The sequence below is a fragment of the Hypanus sabinus genome, chromosome 19, assembly GCF_030144855.1.
Source record: "Hypanus sabinus isolate sHypSab1 chromosome 19, sHypSab1.hap1, whole genome shotgun sequence".
Lineage (NCBI taxonomy): Eukaryota > Metazoa > Chordata > Chondrichthyes > Myliobatiformes > Dasyatidae > Hypanus > Hypanus sabinus.
This window is the reverse complement of record NC_082724.1, coordinates 54,375,343-54,395,356: the sequence shown is the minus strand read 5'-3', so window position 1 is coordinate 54,395,356 and position 20,014 is coordinate 54,375,343. Positions and strand designations below refer to the sequence as shown.

The 20,014-nt window shown below is 43.1% G+C and overlaps 1 protein-coding gene across 1 annotated transcript in view; it reads right to left on the bottom strand.

Moving 5' to 3' along the window:
• Positions 1 to 19,654, bottom strand: part of LOC132377932 (SLIT-ROBO Rho GTPase-activating protein 3) — a 304,499-nt gene extending 284,845 nt beyond the window's left edge. The window contains exon 1 of the mRNA XM_059944422.1: positions 19,048 to 19,654. Within this exon, the coding sequence (XP_059800405.1) occupies positions 19,048 to 19,114 (67 nt within the window). The 5' untranslated portion in view covers positions 19,115 to 19,654. The remainder of the gene's footprint in view (positions 1 to 19,047) is intronic.
• Between the last annotated feature and the right edge of the window lie 360 nt (positions 19,655 to 20,014).

Here is a 20,014-nt window from a genome sequence, read left to right as displayed (position 1 = left end):
AAAGTAAAGCTAAAAACGTTCAAAGTTCAAAGCAAATTCATTATCGAAGTACATATCTGTCACCATATGCTACCCTGAGATTTATTTTCTTGCAGGCATTTACAGGGGAAAAAAGAAATACAATAATGTTCACAAAAAACGCTGACAAACAACTAATGTGCAAAAGAAGACAACCTGTGCAAATAAAAAGATAGAACTGAGAATATGTGTGTAAAATCACATATCCTTCTGATATGTGATTTTACCTTCTGATCCACAAAATTACAACCACTACTTCATCACCACTAGGCTAAAATCCTGTAGCTCCCCATTCAACACTCTTGTGGGATTGCCTTGTAGACACGTTCTGCAACAGTTTAACTGGATAGGTTACCACCGTTGCTAAAGACAATGAGGGATTAGCAGTGAATACTGGACTTGAAGGATATATATCCGATAGCTAAGCAAGAAAACCGTGTAACCTCAGGCAGCCATTAATATATCCAGAGTGTCTGGCAAGATGTCATGAGGAATGCACAGAGAGAACTCCAGTATTGTATTCGAGCTGTGGGATACCCCTGTGAATCAGGCAGCTCACAGACTACACAGTGAGAGTGGCAAATGGACCACTGTCAATGTATAGACACTCCAAATGTAAAGAGCCATGCATTGTGATTCTTTTTAACATAGAACATACATGGAACATTGAACGCTACAGCTCAGGACAGGTCCTTTGGCCCACGATGTCGAGCCGACCTTTTAATCTACCCTAAGATCAATCTAACCCTTCCAGCCTACATACCCCTCCATTTTTCTATCATCCACATACCCAGCAAAGATTCTCTTAAATGTCCTTAATGTTTCTGCCTCTGCCACTATGCTGGCAGGAGTTTCCATGTACTCACCACTCTCTGCGTAAAAACTTACCCCGACATTCACCTCGATACTTTCTTCCAATCACATCAAAATTATGCCCCTTAGTATTAGCCATTTCCACCTTGGGGAAAAAAGTCTCTGGCTATCCATTTGGTCTATACCTCTTATCATCTTTTACCCCTCTCTCAAATCACCTTTCATCCTCCTTCACTCTGGAGAGAAAGGCCCTGTTAGAGTTGGAAAGACTGCTAGTTAAGTCCTGCCCCAATGCGGTACATGAACTTTTCCTTTCAATAGGTTTCAACAGGTACATTTAATGTCAGAGAAATATACATCCTAAAATTCTTTTTCTCACTAACATCCATGTAAACAGAGGAGTGCCCCAAAGAATGAGTAACAGTTAAATGTTAGAACCTCAAAGCCCCCCCAGCTCCCCCACACGCATAAGCAGCAATGAAGCAACGGCACACCCCCCAACCCCACCAGCAAAAAAGCATTGGCACCCCCCACCCACCACCAAGCACTCAAGCGTGCAGCGAAGTATCAATAAAGATAAAGACTTGCAGTACCCCAAAGACTATTCGTTCACCTGGTAATTCGACATACGTGTACACATTTTTTATTATGAATAAAGTTAATTTTTGAAATAAAGATGAACCAATTCCAGGCTGGAAACAGGATACATTTGCCAATTCACGAAGCGTATCTACATCCCCTTCCTCACTCTGGTTTTGTGCCTCGTTACTTGACAAAGCTGACTGAGAGGCAAGTGCCCTATGGTTCATTAGGCAACTGATCTGGGAAGGCAGGGTGCCAGGACAACAGAGATTTTGACAGCAGAGTGAGGTTGAACACTTGTTGGCAGAAGGTCCAATGATTAAACCTCCATATACTTGTATATAGTATGTGCAAAGACAGCTGAGAAACCGAGAACAGGGGAGCGAGTGGGTGCTGGGAGACAGAGAGGGAAGGTGTTCTTTCTTAACATATTTTGTATATCATATCTAAAATCCAGAAGGCCTCAGGGATGCCAAACATTTCAAAGATAGAAAAACAAAAGGAAAATGCTGGTTTAATTAACACAGAGAGCTCTCCGTACCGCAGAGAGCAAACGAGCTGGTTTCATCACCATCTGGTGTGAAGGGGCCAATGCACAGGATCAGGGAGAGCGGCACACGGTTGTAAACGTAAACAGCTCCATCGTGCCACTAATCTCCCCAGTATCAAGGACAGGTGATGCCTCAGAAAGGTGGCATTCATGACTAACGACTCTCCCCACTCAGGACATGCCCCCTTCTCATTACTACCATCAGGGAGGAGGTACGGGAGCTGAAGACTCACCATTTTAGGAGTAGCTTCTTTCTTCCTTTTGATAGCCATCAGATTGCTGCTGAGTCCATGAAAACTACAGTACGTCACTACCGTTGCTTTCTTTCGCATACTTTATTTTTAAGGTGGCTGTGGCTCAAGAGAGGGTAGCCATGGAGTCATGTGTAGCTAGCCATCTGGACACAAGCTGGGGTCTGATCAGCCCTGGCTGGGTCACCTGGAGGAGGCTGTATGATGTTGAAAGACCCGAAACACCCGATGATCCAGGAACATCACTGATGATGTGTCCACAGGCATCAGTAGATGTATGCACACAGATGAGTATATAGTATATTTTATGTATTGCACTGTACTGCTGTTGCAAAACAACAATTTTCACTGCGGTAATAACCCTGATTCTGATGGTCACCAGTGAGCCAGGTTGTGATTTCCCAGCATTCCCCCCCCCCCCCCCCCAATTAGGAAGGGTTTTATTGTCTCAGATCACTGGTGGTTTTAACCAGACTGACACTTGACTTGTTGCTATGGTGAAGTGTCACATCAGAGGAACTGCCAACATCTTTCTTGGCAAGTGGTGAGACGGCATGGCCCCCAGCAACTCAGTGTCGCAGGTTGCTGCCTCAGGGTGGCTGAGCCGGAGATGAGACCAGCATCTGACCTGTCCGTTTGCCAAAAGGCTCGTGGAGAGATGGAGCGTGGAAAGAGGCCCTGCAGTCCAATGTGTCCATACTGACAAAACTGTACACCTGAGCCAGTCCCATTTGGTAATTGGTTTATTATGGTCACACATACTGAGACGCAGTGTAAAGCTTTTGTTATTGTGCTATCCAGACAGATCGAGTGCATCAAGGTAGTACGAAAGAAAATAAAATAGGATAGAGAATATAATGTCAGAGTTACAGAGAAAGTGCAGTGCAGGAAGAAAACTGTAGCACAAGTGCCACAACAAGGTAGATTCAAAGTTTATCGTTGTCCTGAATTTGGCCCATATCCTTTTCAACTTTTCCTGTCCATGTACCTGTCCAAATTTTTTTTTAATGTTTTAATTGTACCCACCACTTCTACATCCTCAAGCAGCTCGTTCCATAGCTCTGTCTGAAAATCTAGCCCCTTAGGTCCCCTTTAAATCATATCACTGTCATCATAAACTTATGTCATTGTGTATTTGACTTCTCTATGATAGATGGTGACTATCTACCGTATCTATGCCCATTGTGATCTTATAAATCTCTGTACAGACACCTTCTGCCCCCAAAGCCTTGCCTCTGTACATTTCCAGGGTCTCTTTATAAATCAAGCCTCATGGCAATATCCCCAGGAAGTTCAAAATTCTAAGTAAATTTATTATCAATGTACTTATACTTCACCATATACGACCTTGAGATTCATTGTTTGTGGGCATTTACAGGAAAATAGAGAAATATAATTGAGTTTATCAAAAACCACACATAAGCAAAAACTGACAACCAATGTGCAAAAGAAGAAAAGTCCTGCATCAATCAGTCAATAAATAATACTGAGACATGAGCTGTAAAGTCCTTGAAAGTGAGTCCATAGGTTGTGGAATCAGCTCAGTGTTGAGGTGAGAGGAGTTATCTATGCCAATTCAGGAGCCTGATGCTGAAATAACTGTTGCTGAACCTGCTGGTGTGGGACCTAAAGCTCCTGTACCTCCTACTCGATGGTCATAGTGAGAAGACAACATAGTCTGGTTGCTGGGGATCGTTGTTCATAGATGCTGCCTTCCTGCAGCAGCACTCTTTCCTCTTGGCACACTTTCCAGCTTAATAACATTCTTCCTATAGCTTGGTGACCAGAGAGTGCAAAACACTCCAGATCTGACTCACCAGTTGTATGGGGGCACTGATGTCCCATCTCCTGTCCCATCTCCTGTACATAGTGCCCTGATTGACGGAGGCACTTTCCCCCTTCTGAGAAACATGTACCTGTAATCCTAGGTTTCTCTGTTCTATAACAGCCTTTGGCAGTCTTTATTGAGGCTCATCCCAACCTGCTGTGTAACACAGGCTTTTCACTGCCGGAGACAACAATTAACTGCTGTTGGAGGATTAGCAACTCTGAACGTTGTCCTGCCCTAAGTTTGCAGGTCTTCCTGCGTAAGGCTACCTGTAATCAAATGTTGCAAACTGATGCAAGCCAACGTTCAGAACCATGAGCTGAGGGATGTGCAGAAACATGGTACAGCCTCTCCTGAGGAGCAGGAACCTCACAAACATGTATGAGAAGGAACAATAGATATCACACTGACACTATGTAAATGTTGGAAGTAAAATGGATCTGTCTTGTATTGTAAATGGCAACATACGAAAGGACTGAATTCCAGGTCTGTACATTTTAGGAATTAAGTACAGATTAGGAACAGCACAGCATTAGCAATCATGCCCTACAGCTGGTTAAAGACTCAATGCTTGTGCAATCTATTAATGACTTGGGATATCACTGTATGATGTATGATAAGTAAGCTCACTAGGACGGTAGCTTAGCAGTTAGCGTAATGCTATTACAGCGCTAGCGGTAAGATCGGGGTTCAATTCCGATCTGTAAGGAGTTTATTTGCTCTTCTCGTGGCTGTATGGGTTTCTTCCCACATTCAAAAGATGTACAGTGAGGGTTAGTGAGTTATGGGCATGCTATGTTGGCACCAGCAGCCTGGCAACATTTGTGGGCTGCCCAGCACAAAGCTCGCTGATTAGATTTGACACAACGTATGCTTCAATAGACATGTGACAAATTAAGCTACTCTTTTTGGGAAAAAAAGTTGTGGGAAATGTTACCCTGAGTGCCTCATTTCTTTGAGGGAGTTCTTTATATAAAAGTGAACATCGTGCAAGTCCAGGCAAGGAGTGCTATCACTGCAGGCACCCACTGGCAAATGTTCCCAGATACAGTGATTTGATGGCGAGATAGACAATAAAGGTTCCACTATACTGTCCCAACCAACACTCCCAAGGCAGCTGCAGCACAGAATATTAAACAGCAAAGCTTCCTCTAAATCTTCCTGTCACCATATCTTACTAAAAATGCCAGATCTGTACACAGAGAACTTGCCGTTTGCATTAATATAATAGCAGTGGACAGTAACAGAACTAGTAAATGACTAACACACCACAGCAAATTCCTAAAAGATGTAAATGCATATGATGAATAAAGTCGATCCTTAATGATGTTAGATGACTATAGTTAATTCAGGTCATGAACTGTACGACAGTTGATGACAAGAATCTGATTCATCCTTAGGCTCTGTGTTATTGGGCCACATTCGTGGCCTGCAAGAACTGCATTTCATCTTCTGATTCTCCCACTTCTATGATGGTGGAGGATGACTGAGACAAGTGAGGAAATGAGCAACAAAACCCAAACCAGCTCTGACCTCTCACTGACTCCCATCTCCCGGCCAAGATTGTTTTTGAGTGCTCACTCACTGACCCTCATTCTGATCTGCTGGAATAATGTCCCTCATTCATTCACTCAACTGCCCCCACACAAATTGTGAGGGTAACCTGGAGGGCAAATGGAGAGCATTGGTAGCACTAACACAGGGAGGACAATAGCAGATTGTCACCAGTAGGGCATGATAGGGAAAGCTGCTTATTTGGAGGGGAGTGACTGCTGCAAGCAGTAATTGTGGTGAATAGCAGAGGTGAAGGGGAAGCTGGATAAACACACAGAGGAGAAAAAAATCCATGGTTCTGCTGCAGGGCCTTTGCCTTGAAACATTAACCCGGCTTCCCTTCCTACAGATGCTGACTGGGCAGTTGAGAGTTTGCATTTATTTCAGTGCATAAGACAGGGAGTGCTTCTGGGATTAGAGTAACAGACCAGGGTGGGGACAAGAGGAATGTGTGTCTGCTGGTTGAAACGTTCTGACTCAGGATCTTCTGAGATGAAACGTTTACTCTCATTCTTTCACTACAGATGCTGCCTGCCCTGCTGTGTGTTTCCTGTACTTCTTATTTATTTTTTAATTTCATATTTCCAGCATCTGCAATTCCTATAATTTTCAAAACAATATATGGATCATGTTAGAAGTTGTGACAGATGTATTCATTAAATCTACTGTAATTGTTCTACTCTTTTAAATATTAATGTTATGACTTTAGGAGGTACTATCAATGTTCTTTTATACCTGCTTATCTTCTGCATCCTGTTCCAAGTTCCGTTATTAACGACCCCCACCATCCAGGACACACTGTCTTCTCACTGTTGCCATCGGGAAGGAGGTACATGAGCCGTTGGTCCCACACCACCAGGTTCAGAAATAGTTATTACCCCAAAACCATCAGACTCTTAAACTAGAGGGGGTAGCTTCACTCACCTCAAATGCTGAACTGATTCCACAACCTACAGACTCACTTTCAAGGACTCTGCCATTCATATTCTCAGTGTTATTCATTATTATTATTATTATTATTATTATTAGCTTTTTTGTATTTGCACAGTTTACCTTCTATTACACATTGGTTGTTTGTCAGTCTTGGCAGTTTTTCATTGATTCTATTGTATTTCTTTGTTCTACTGTGAACGGCTGCAAAGAAAAGAATCTCAGGGTAGTATATAGTGACCTATAGATCCTTTGATAATAAATTTACTTTGAAGTTTTGTTATTGCTTTTCCACTAGTACTACCTCAGTGTGCTGATGTTTTAAAATGATCTATATGGACAGTGTGAACAAAGATTTTTTTACAGTATCACAATACAAGTGACAATAAGAAACCAACTATCAATTAGATGATGTGAGTACAAGATAGCACTGATCTGCTGGGTTGAATAGCCTGTTTCTCTGCTATTGCAGCAGATGGCCTTTTGACCAACACCATTATAATCCTTCATGGCATGGAGGTTTCAAGAGAGGACTATGGAGAGGGAATTATGTGTTTCTCAGTGTCCCTTTAGAAAGAGCTGCACAACTCAGTGCTACTTGCAAGCATTTTGTTATATTATTTCCAGCACCAAAAAGGAAGTCCTTTTACCCAATGTTTTCTCGACACACAGAACCAGAGTCCGGAGGGACTGAAAGCCCATTGTCAACATTTTAATCGGCCTTTGTTGAACTAGCACAGAATTATTTTCAGTCTCTTTTAAAGTCTTACTCTGCATCAAGAGCCAATGAACTAAATGCTTCCAGGACTTTCAAAAAGTAAGGTCTGGACAATATCAGCCCAGCTCAGAACTTAAGTCTAATTTCACATTAACTGGAAATCTACCATACATGGCACAAAGCAGCCATTGTGGAAATAACCTGCCAGAGAGGTTCAATATGAAGCAGGCCCATGGTGCTGCTGTATAAACCACGTGTCGTAGATATCTTCTTAGGCCGTCTGTTGGGTTTGTGGACTACTGGCTTCTAATGCAGATGTTGTGGGATGAGGCAATTAATGAGGCTGCCACAAATGATCTGCTTAAAGAATTCAAAGGCTCAAATAGCATCTGTGGGAGGAAAGGAACAACTGCAGTTTCAGATTGAAGTACTGCGTCAGACTCTTCTAGAAATGGGGCATGAGATGTCTGATAGTGAGGGGGCTAATTTGGGAAATGGCTCGCTCCCTGAACAGCTTATATGGGGACTCTGTGTATCCCTGGTGCATAATCTCAAGGTTTTCAATACTGTCCCATATGTTCCTGGTTGAATTTGAGTAGTCACATCGAGTGAGTCCCAGAAATCTGTGGGCATGTTGCATTTCTTCAAAGTGGCTTTGAGCACGTCCTTGAAACTCTTCCTACACCTGCTTGACATTTTTAGAGAATCAGTGTGAAGAAATGTTAAGTACCTTTATTATCAAAGTATGTTACCATCTACTACCCTGGGATACATTTTCTTGCAGGCATACACAGTAGAACAAAGACTAACAAACAACCAATGTGCAAAAGAAGACAAACTGTGCAAATACAAAAAAAAATAAATAGTAATAATGATAATATTACAGATAGAACAATCCATAGTAACCTTCCAGATATTATAACACAGGATAAGCAACCAAGAACAACTTTTTTAATAGATTATAGCTATTCCAAACACACATAACATATGGTACATAAATCAGTAAGTGAAAAACACTAGCAGTATGCTAAATTAAAAGAAGAAATTTGAAGACTATGGAACCTGAACGGCGTATACATTGTCCCAATTATAATATCTACAACTGGTATCATCCCAAAGTCACTACACAAGAACATTAAACAATTAAGCCTACCCAGCAATATTTACTGAACACCACTGCAATAATCCAAAAGTTCTAGCAATTAAGAAATGAGTGTTCTTGGCTATGCCCCTGCCTTAGGTTTTACTAGCTTGAATAAATAGCAATAATAATAAATAGTAAGAACATGAGCTGTAGAAATTGAGTCCCTATTGTGGTGGTCATGACTGGAAAATGGTGTATTTTGTTAAATGGTGAGTTTTTGGATAGTGCTGGTGTAAAGTGATCTGACTGTTCACCAATCACTTAAGCCCAACATGCAATTAGGAAGGCAAATAGTATGTTAGTCTTTATTACAAGGGGTTCTGAATTCAGGATAAGGAAATCTTATTGTAATTGTATATGGAGAGACCATGTCTAGAGAATTGTGCACTGATTTGGTGTCATTAACCTATGAGAGAACGTATTTGTCATTGAAGAAGTGCAGCAGCAGGGATTCACTCAACTTCAAGTTCAAAGTTCAAAGTAAAATGTACTTTATAATAAATTATATCATCATATACTGCCCTGAGATTCGTCCATGGATGACATTTGTAAACAAAGAGAAATTTTGTCCACGGATGACATTTGTACACAAAGAGAAATAGTGTGGTTGGAAATGTAGTCTTTAGACTTTAAACAAGTGGAGATTTCATTGAAATTTACAGAATTCTCAAGGGGCTGAGTAGTCTAGAATTAGAGTAACAGTTTCCAAATGAGAGTATTCAGGATGGCTGTGAAATTGCCCTACTCAAACAGCAGTAAACATTTAGAATTCCTTATCTCAGAAGGTTGTGGAGATTCAGCCATTATTGGAATAAATTGGACTTTGACAAGGTCCTGCTTGGGTGGCCGGTCAAGAAGGGTCAGCTGCACGGCACTCAAGGTGAGGTAATGTGGGAGAAGCATCAGAATGGTAGTTAATGGTTGTCTCTCTGATTGGAGTCTTGTGACTAATGGTGTGCCACAGGGATCAGTGCTGGGTCCTTTGTCATCAATATCAATGATTTGGATGACAATGTGGTTAACTGGATCAGCAAATTTGTGACTGACACCAAGATTGGGGGGTGTAGTGGACAGTGAGGAAGGCTATCATGGCTTGCAGAGGGATTTATATCAGCTGGAAAAATGGGCTGAAAAATGGCAGTTGGAATTTAATGCAGCCAAGTGCGAGGTTTTGCACTTCAGTAGAATCTATCAGGATAAGTCTTACACAGGAAATGGTAAAACACGGAGATCTGGGAATACAGATCCCTAATTTATTGAAAGGGCCATCACATGTAGTTAGGGTCATAAAGCAAGCTTTTGGAAAATTGGACTGCATAAATCAATGTAATGAGTACAGGAGATGGGATGTTATGTTGAACTTGTATAAGACATTGGTGAGGCCTAATTTGCAGCATTGTATGCAGTTTTAGTCACCTCCCTGCAGGAAAGATGAAAGAGTACAGAGAACATTTACAAGGATGTTGCCAGTTCTGGAGGACCTGAGTTATATGAAAAGATTGACTAGATTAGGACTGTATTCCTTAGCATGTAGAAGACTGAGGGGAGATTTGATAGAGGTATGCAAAATTATGAAGGGTGTAGATAGGGTAAATGCATCCAGGTTTTTTTCCCACTGAGGTTAGGTGAAATTACAACAAGAGATCATGGATTAATGGTGAAAGGTGAAACATTTAAGGGGACATGAGGGGAAACTTCTTCCCTCAGAGAGTTGTAAGAGCTGCCAGCACAAGTGCTGCATGTAAGCTTGATTTCAATGTTTGAATAGGTACATGGATAATAGGGGTATGAAGGGCCACGGTCCTAGTGCAGGTTGATGGGAGTAGGCAGTTTAAATGGTTTTGGCATGGATTAGATGGGCCAAAGGGTCTGTTTCTGTGCTGTACTTCTCTATGACTCTAAAGGAATATGAGGATTGTACTGGTAAATGTCACAGAAGTACAAGATCAGCCAAGATCATAATGAACAGCAGAGCAGACTCAAAGGGCCACCTATTCTTTCAGTCTGATGTTTATTAAGTCTGTCATGTTCTTCAAGCCTTGGATCACCCGGACAATAGGTGATCCTATGTCAGGCTGCTATTTATTGTGTACAGCTCAGTGTTCAACACCATCCTACGCTCAGTTCTAATCAATGAATTCCAAAACCTGGGCCCCTGCAACTGGCTCCTTGACCTCCTCACCAGAAAACCATAGTCAGTGCAGACTGGAAATAACATCTCCTCCACGTGGATAACCAACACCTGTGCACCTCCAAGATGTGTGCTTGGCCCACTGCTCTATTCTGTCTACACTCATGACTGGTGTGGCTAGGCACAGGTCAAACACCATGTATAAATCTGCCAATAATGCAACTATGCAAATGTTGCAACTATGATGCAACAATTTCAGATGATGACGAGGAGGCGTATAGGAGGGAGACAGATCAGTTTCTTGAGTAGTGTCATAAAAACAATCTGGTTCTCAGCAGCAATAAGACCAAGGAATTGATTGTGGGCTTCAGGAAGGGAAAGTCGAGGGAGCACACACCAGTCCTTATGGAGGGATCAGCAGTGGAAAGGGTGAGTGGTTTCAAGTTCCTGGGTGTCAACATCTCTGAAGATCCATCCTGGGCCCAAGATATTGATACAATTGCAAAGAAGGCAAAACAGCTGCTATATTTCATTAAGAGTTGGAGGAGGCTTGGTAAGTCAACAAAAACTCGCAAATTTCTACAGCTATGTAGTGGAAATTATTCTAATTGGTTGCAAAACTGTCTGATATGGTGGGGCCACTGCACAAGACTGGAAAAAGCTATGGAAGGTTGTAAACCCAGTCAACTTCATCATAGGCACGAGCCTCCACAGCATTGAGAACAACTTCAAAAGGCAATCTCTCAAAATGACTGAAAAATATTCAGTGTCGGGCTCATTCTCTTGCTTTCTACCATGAGAGAGTTGGAACTCAACTTCCATATACAAGTCAAAGCAACTATCATCTGCTCAGTGTCTGCGGTTCTGGAGTGCAGTCACCGGATACTGAACTTCTCATTAGCTCTGAACACTAGATAATAAGAAAAATCTAATTGCTCATTGCTCAAATAAAAATACGCTCTCACACAACTGAATTTCCTGATCTTACTCAGTGTTTATCGTGATGTCCTAATTGGGTGCTGAAAATGTGATATCTTTGAACTAATTTACCCAAGTAGGAGCAGCAAGCAATCTGCTGGAGGAATTCACACTGGATCGGGCAGAACCTGCCTGGGGGAAGAGAGGTTCTTGACACTTCACTTCGAGGCCCTCCTTCAAGACTCCCCGCAGATGTTGCTCGACCCGTGGGGTTCCTACAGTAGTTTGGTTTTTGCCCCAGAAATAAACATCAACAGTCCCTTGTGTCTCCATTTTACTGTTCCTTGCAAAGTCTCTTTAAAGAAGTTTGCCCCCTCTCTTTGATGAAGGTTTTGTGTCTCTATGTATGCTGCTTGACTTGCTTTGTTCCTCTAGCAGGTAATTGGCTCCATTTCCAGCATCTGCAGAAACTCTTGTGTACCCCAAGCAAGATCCCTGCACATGGACTGGCAGAGTCTCTAAGCTCCTATTAAGATGCTTTAGCTCATGAAGAGATATTGTGATGCCTTGCGTGATGAGGCATTAAACATCTATCACGTCTAGCCAGAGAAATGGACCTTTCACCCCAGGCAGTATGAATATCTGCCAATAATGGGTCCTGATGAAGGGTCTCAGAATGAAATGTTGGCTATTTATTCCCCTCCATAGGTGCTGCCCAACCTGCTGCGTTCCTCCAGCATTTTGTGTGCTCTGGATTTCCAACATCTGCAGAACTATAGCCATGACATAGGGAAGATTCAGAATGATGTTCCTGCAGTGTTTGGAGTCTGCATTAACTATCTATAGTGAAATATACTATATAGTAATTTATAGAATCAGTTTCTTACCATCTGAATTTACACTCCAGAGATTCCGTCAGAAAGTTCTTACCTAAAAAAATTCCTTGCTACAATTGTTAAATTAGATGTTCTTGTCTGATCCAGGCATTAGCCTGACACTTCCCTCTACTGTTGATACATTGCTGTTGAAATTAAGACTTGCTGCACTGTCTCCTCCAAATCTTCATTGTTAGCATCTCCCTTGATGCAAATATAATACTGTTGGCCATGTTATTCTGAAAAAAACATAGGCTACGAGGGGTGATTGATAAGTTTGTGGCCCAAGGTAAAAGGAGTCAATTTTAGAAGACTTAGCACATTTATTTTTCAACATAGTCCCCTCCTACATTTACACGCTTGGTCCAGTGGTTGTGGAGCAAACGGACCTTGGACCTCCAGAAAGTGTCCACAGATGGGTGATTGATAAGTTTGTGGCCTGAGGTAGAAGGCGATGAGTTATACAGCTCTCGTTACATGCACATGCAGGTCAGCTCTTTGAGTGATTATGCAGAAAGTTTGAAGTTAATAACTCATCTCCTACCTTAGGCCACGAACTTATCAATCACCTCAGTGAGTTATTAACTTCAAACTTTCTGCATAATCACTCAAAGAGTTGAACTATGTTGAAAAATAAATGTGCTAGGTTTTCTAAAATTGACTCCTACCGTAGGCCCCAAACTTATCAATCACCCCTCGTATCCTGGCCCAATCCCTCCCCCACCCAAAATGCACACACAGCCCTGTGAAATGTAAAACAGAATGAGAGTAAAATGTTTTCTGATGCTTGACATCATGGCTAGAATGTACCGATACTGCGTCAGAAAACCTCGGGTTCATACCCAGGAGAGGCAGAGTGTAGTGTTCTGTTACTACTAGTCACTGGGTGAGGGTGGGTAGTCAGGTCATCTGTAACAACCTTTCCCTGTTGCATTGCTTATGCAGGAACGTGAGTGGTGTTTGAAGTTCAATTATTGAAGTATATATATATGTGTGTGTCACCATATACTATCTTGTGATTCATTTTGTTGCACATTTATAGGAAAACAAAGAAATACAATTGTATTTATCAAAAAAACATAGCAAATCTGCCTCCAACCTGACAGCACGAACATTTGCCTCCACTTCTGGTAAGTTCCCCCTCCTCTTCCCTCTTCCTTCAATTTCCTCACTCTGGCCCCCTTCTTACCTCTTCTCTTCTCCTCACCTCCCCTCCCCTTGATGCCTCTGCTCCTTCCCTTTCTCCCATGGTCCACTCCCCTCTCCTATCAGATTCCTTTTGCTCCAGCCCTTCTTCCCCTTATCATCTCCCAGCTTCTTACTTCATCACCCCTCCCTGACCCACCTTGCTTCAATAATCACCTTCTAGCTTGTACTCTTCCCACTCCCCCAGCCTGCTTCTTCCTCCCTCCTTTCCAGTCCTGGTGAAGGGTCTTAGCCAGAAATGTGGACTGCTTATTCCTTTCCACAGATGCTGCCTGACCTGCTGAGTTCCTCCAGCATTTTGTGTTTGTTACTATAAATAGCAAAGACTGACAAACACCAAAGAGGACAAATTGTGCTAATAATAAAAAAGTAAATAAATAATACTGTACTGAGAACATGAAGCTTAGAGTCCCTGAAAATGAGTCTGTGTTGTTTATACACTGCAAGACAATATACTCGATTAACACTATAGTCAACTTAGAGAAAGACTTACTGATTGTATTTATTCTTATATGATTGGAAATAAAGTCCACTTCTGAAATAAGACTTTGCATGTCCTGACATTATGCGAGGCTCTGTACAAATGTGATTCTTCTGTTCTTTATATCAATGCATTAACCTTTCTCTACAACCACCAATGTATAAATAGACCGAGCGAGTACATGTCTAGCTAATGCTTCTCAGCAATGTATTTATGCACAAAATTTTTCCTTCTCTCCTCAGCCTTTGGAAGAACAAAATTTCAGATCTGTCCCCAAAAGAAAGCTAAAAATCCTTTTTTTAATTATGAAATTAAAAATGAGACAAGAGATTCCCTTTGGAAAATTAAAGCTGACTAACAATAATGGTGCATCAAACAATAATGGTCAGATGGTGGTTCTGCAGTTGTTGTACATAGGTAACAGGCAAGACTACTTGCAGTTTAAATTTCAGTATTTCACTTCAAGGTTCAGGTCAGATCTCTTCGAGTACATTGACACACTCTCCTTACAACATCAATGCAATTTGTTGTTGCTATTTGGACAGATCTTGGAAAGAACCTATAGCCAAGTCATTAATTTGCCTTTCCTCTTCATAGATCCTTTGTGGTTTCAGCTGTTGTCTTAACTAGAGCTATACTTTTTACACACAAACCAACAGACATTGTAACTCTTCATTTATTAATTAGCACCAATTCTTTTCATCCATTGCAAACTCAAGTATAATAATCCAGATGCCCTGGATTAATATTGCAGTGTGCAATGAGTATATTGCATTATAAAGAATGCAATAATTAAAATTGCAATGGTAACGTAATAATGCATGTAATTGTCCTAGTTACTAAATAAACCAATCCCTTACCATTCTCGATGTTTGAACCATGGCTTTGTGGTTAGCACTCAGGCCATGAGGATGCATGTGTTAGCCCTACTGCAAAAACCCGAGCACAAGCCTTGGGTCAACACTTCCATGCAACACTATGGTCCTGCACTTTGAGGGCAGCACAAAGAAAGGCCCATTAAACTAGGAGTTTATCTGACCTTTCTGATGGATACAAAACAAAATCCCACCGGCTGCAGGTATAAAGCAGAACGGGTGTTGTACCTGGAGTCCTGGCCAAAATTTATTGCTCAAAGTAATGAAGAAAAACTTCCAGATTATCTGTACATTAATGTTACTGTCAGTGGAGTTTACTGTGGGCAAATCAACTACCTCCCAATGTTCTGACCTCACTCACCAGCCTAATAAGCATTACCAATTTAGAACCTTTTGAAAACCAAAAACACTGAAGATACTAATCATATTAATTGGCTTGTTATTCATCAAAGAGTTTCATAAGGCATTAAAGGTTCAGCAAGTATTGAAACCGTTTTTGAACTCTGCTTTGGGATTTGTGTTCTGAGTTTCTGAGTGACTTTTCATTACACTTTAAGCAAAGATACTATCACCTCATGTAGCAGAGACATTCAATTAATTGGTCTTATTTCCCCGGACCTCCACTGCCTGTTTTATGTATAAGGATCCTATTAGACATTCACAACTGCTGTATAGTGTATGTATTCTACTAACTTGCCTTTAATTGCTTTTCATGTGGGGGTGGGATCCATCTGGATTAGTTGTCATATCCTTTCAAATTCTTGGCATTAAATGTGGTATCTCGTATGTTGCAAAAGTGGCTGCGTTTCAGAAGTAACCTATTGGTGTTATGGGGCATCCTGGGCACTGTATCCTGGGCTAGTCTTATTTTCTTTCAATTTGTCGATAGAAGAGGGCGAGAGTGCTGGAGTGCTGCTGAATTATGGCAGCACATGTTTAGGGGGATAGTAACCTTGGGTAATGGCACAGCTCCAGTGACACTGATTCAGCCCTGACTTCTGCTGCTGTCTGTGCGACGCTTGTAAGCTCTCTGTGCAACCACGTATGTTTCCCCTGGGTGCGCCAAATTCCTCCCACATCCCAAAGACATGGTAGGTTGATTGACTGCAGTAAATTATCCCCTAGTGTGTAGAGAGTGGTAATTGCACCTGGAGTATTGGAGTTTTGGACCCCTTTTCTAAGAAAGGATGGGCTGGCATTGGAGGGTGTCCAGAGGAGGATCAGAAGAATGATCCTGGGAATGAGAGGGTTGATATGCGAAGAGCATTTGATGGCTCTGGGTCTGTACTTGTTGGAGCTTGGCAGGATGGGGAGTGGGGAATCTCACTGAAGCCAATCAAATATTGAAAGGCCTAGCTAGAGTGGATGGGGGAGAGGATGTTTTCTATCGTGGATGAGTCTAGGACCAGAGGGTATAGCCTTCTAATACAAGGACGGCCCTTTAGAACAGAGATGAAGAGGAATTCCTTTAGGCAGAGGGTGGTGCATCTGTCCAATTCATTGCCACAGATGACTGTGGGGGCCAAGTCATTCGGTATATTTAAAGCACGTGTTGATAGGTTCTTGATTAGGAAGGATGTTAAAGGTTACAGGGAACAGGCATAAGAATGGATTTGAGAGGGATAATAAATCAGCCATGATAGAACTGTGGAGTGGACTTGATGGGCCGAATAGCCTTAATTCTGCTCCTATGTCTTATAGTCTTATGGGCAAAATCTGTGAAGGCGTTAACAGCAAAGTAGGGAGTATAAATGGTATACATGCAGAAGTTGTGCAATTGGATGGTAGATGGTTGGCACAGACTGGTGGATCGAAATGCTTGCTTCCATGTTTTCTGACTCTATGGCATTCTACTTTGATGCATCTCCCAGTTGTTTGTGGTTTTATCCTTCACCTTATTTCTCCTTCTCTTCTTTCCCTCCTAGCTGCACCCAACATTCAATTTCATGATGACCATATCCCCACAAATCCTCCACCTACATGGCTGTGCATCCCAGCATTGCAAACAAACATGCCTGAAAGCCACTTCCCCTGATCTTGCAAACTCCCCAGCAGAATTCAAAGTTCAAAGTAAATTCATTATCAAAGTACATATATGTCACTATATACTACCCTGAGATTCATTTTCTAGCAGGCATTCAACAGAGAAATACAATAGAATCAATGAAAAACTACACACAAAGTTTAACAAACAACCAACATGCAAAATGACAAACTGTGCAAATATAAATCAATCTGAGAACATGAGTTGTGGAGCCTTGAAAAGACAGTCAATAGGTTGTGGAATCAATTCAGGGTTGAGATGAATTTAGTTATCTGCACTGATTCGGGAGCCTCATGGTAGAAGTGCATTAGGTCATGTGTGGGACCTAAGGCTCCTGTACCTCCTCTCCGGTGGCAGTAGTGGGAAGAGGGCATGGCCTGGATGGTGGGGGTCCTTGATTATGGATGCTGCTTTCCCATGCTAGCCCTGCTTGTAGATGTGCTCAATGACAGTGAGGGGGTTGCCTCTGATGGACTGGGCTTAGCTGAGCTTAATGGGGTCTGAGGAGTACTGAGGGTGCTACAACCATCTTGGTACTTTGCCAGCAGTTTGAAGGTACCCACAGTGATGAAGAGGTTGAACAGGTTAATTTTTTTAACCCTCTTCCCACCAATACCCCTCATCTCACCTACAAAGCACCAAGGCCAGTTGTTGCACCCTAGTACTCCCCTAAACCAAATGAGCTCAGCTGTCTTGCACACAACAAACAAAAAAGAATGTAGAATATGGCTAGAAAACCTTCAGAATATATAAAACAAATCTATCATCCTGTTCTGAACACTGAGCCTTGACGGCTCTCGTTATGTTCCAGCAACTCTTCTCTGGCTGCTATCCATCACCGACAGTGTCCTGGGACTCCAGGCTTTGAATCTCAGGTGCAGGGGGCTGTCGGTGACGAAAAGGTTATTCCCCTCTCGCCATCGGCACTAACACCCTGTGTAAATCATCATCCTGAGAGAGGGGAGCGGGACTGGACGGAGATGTCTGCTTCCCGCGGGATGCGGCTCCCCTCCCTCAGCAAGGTGGGGTTACAACACTGCGCTGCCCAGACCCGTACAACTCGCCCTCTCTGCCCCATCTCCCCGCTCTGCAAAACTAAAGGTCAAGGGGAGACTAACTCGGAGAGCACAGACATGAAAGATCGGGCAGAAGTCAGTGGAGGTGAAGGGGGTGGGTGGGGGAGCATATGCGGCGGGTATGGGGGGGGGGGGTGATGAGGATAGGAAGAAGGATACAGACAAAAAAATGGCAGGGAACTTTGATACCAAATAGTTCGTGGGTCATGGTACAAACCCAATTATTTGTTTAAGAAAACAGGCGAGGCAACCAACTGGGTAAAGGGAAGGGGAACCGGTCACCTCCATGAGCTGATTCAGTTCCTCTCCCGTACGGGGTCACTCCCATTGCTGGGACGGACCGAGCCCCACAGCGAGGGGAGAGAGCCCAACATCTCGCTTTGCCAATGCAGAAGGTGGCAGGCACTCTGAAAGACACGGGAGGAACCGAACAATGATAGCTCTCTCCCCACAGCACCGACTTCCACCGTGAAAACTGAAACTGGCCTCAAGACGTCAGTAGTACGGCGATCCGCAAATCTGCCGGATCTCCGCCACCGGGAGAGCATTGGAAATACCAGGTGTTGGCAGAGTGAGGTTAAACCTTGCGGTCCGCAACTCTTCTTCCCGATTTCTGATTAATTGGGTGTAAACGTGGAACAATACATTTTAGAATATATTTTTCTGAAGTTATTAAGAATGAATTTCTCACAACATAGGAGCGTTGTTTAGACAGGCTTTTTTAAAACAATAATAAATAACGTTAAGAGAGAGGGGAAAGGAATTTGAGGGAGGGAGAGCAGCATCGATCAAAGTGCCCGACATGATAGGCAGAGGACATGCCTGACAGCACAGTTCACTGCAGGCTTCCATCGCTGATAGCAATCCTCAGCTCTTCCTTCATACTGCAATGCAGTTCTCAAACACAACCATCCTCCCCGCTTCAGCAAAGAAGCCGAGAGCGAGATTTCCCCAACTCACTGACCCAGGTGGTTAATGTCCGGGCTAAACAAAAAATCCGCACCGTGCAAACCCACTCCGCTGGAATAAAACATCGAATTCTTAAGAACTGACCTTTGACTTGGGTCTCGTATTCTGTAGTAATCTCTTTGTCTTTTTTGAATCTTCCTTGAGATGACATGCTGATCAGTTGGTGAGCAAGTCTAACTCCTCTGTTTCGCTGGGGAAACCTAGGCGTTGTGTGTGTGTTTAAGAAAGAGAGAGATCCGAACACTGTCTCTCAGCCACACTCCGTGTCGGTTTCACGCTTTGATATGGATTGAGAGGGAAAAAAACACCTCCTTCTTCACCCCCTTGGTTAAGCGGAGCAGGGATTTTCAAACACACAGTTTAATGCTGTTCCGTTCCTGAATTCATATTACTAACGGGCTCGGGGGGTCTTTTCACAAAACAAACCTGACTAGTCTAACCTGAACAGAAATACACGCGTCTGCTCCGTTCTGGGTCTTTGGTGGGAGCAGTTTCAGCGCCGCAACCCTTTACTGCCTTTCGTCTGGCCGCCTCCTCCGGCTTGCCCGCAACCTCTCATCCCGCTCCACTCTCCCCTGGGTCCCGGAACCTCCCGACCGTAACTTAATCCGCTGCAGAGCACCGAACTACATTTGAGTGAAGGGAAGGGGAGAGAGAGAAAATATGTCTGAAGCCAGTGTTTGGTTACTGCAGGCACAGGCTGAACAACGTCAAGCGCTCCTCCCACCCGAATCAAGGACCTAGGGAGAAGCTGTATCCTACAGGACACCCTCTGAATTACACAGGGAGTACACCTTCAGGAACAATGTGACTCCTCGCCATCCCTACGCCCAGATTCGGGTTGTTTCTTTACTCCAGCCCCGCCGCTGATAGGAACTGGATCACGGCCACATGTCCAGACGTCCGCACTGGAGTAGGATGCGCGTCCAGCCCGGCTCCGAGCCATTCTGCTACCCCCGATCAGGGCCGCGAGGTACTCCCTCACGCCCAGGAGAGGGGAGGGGTACTGGAGGTGGGGTAGTGTCACAATGTACAGCCATTACTCGTAAAC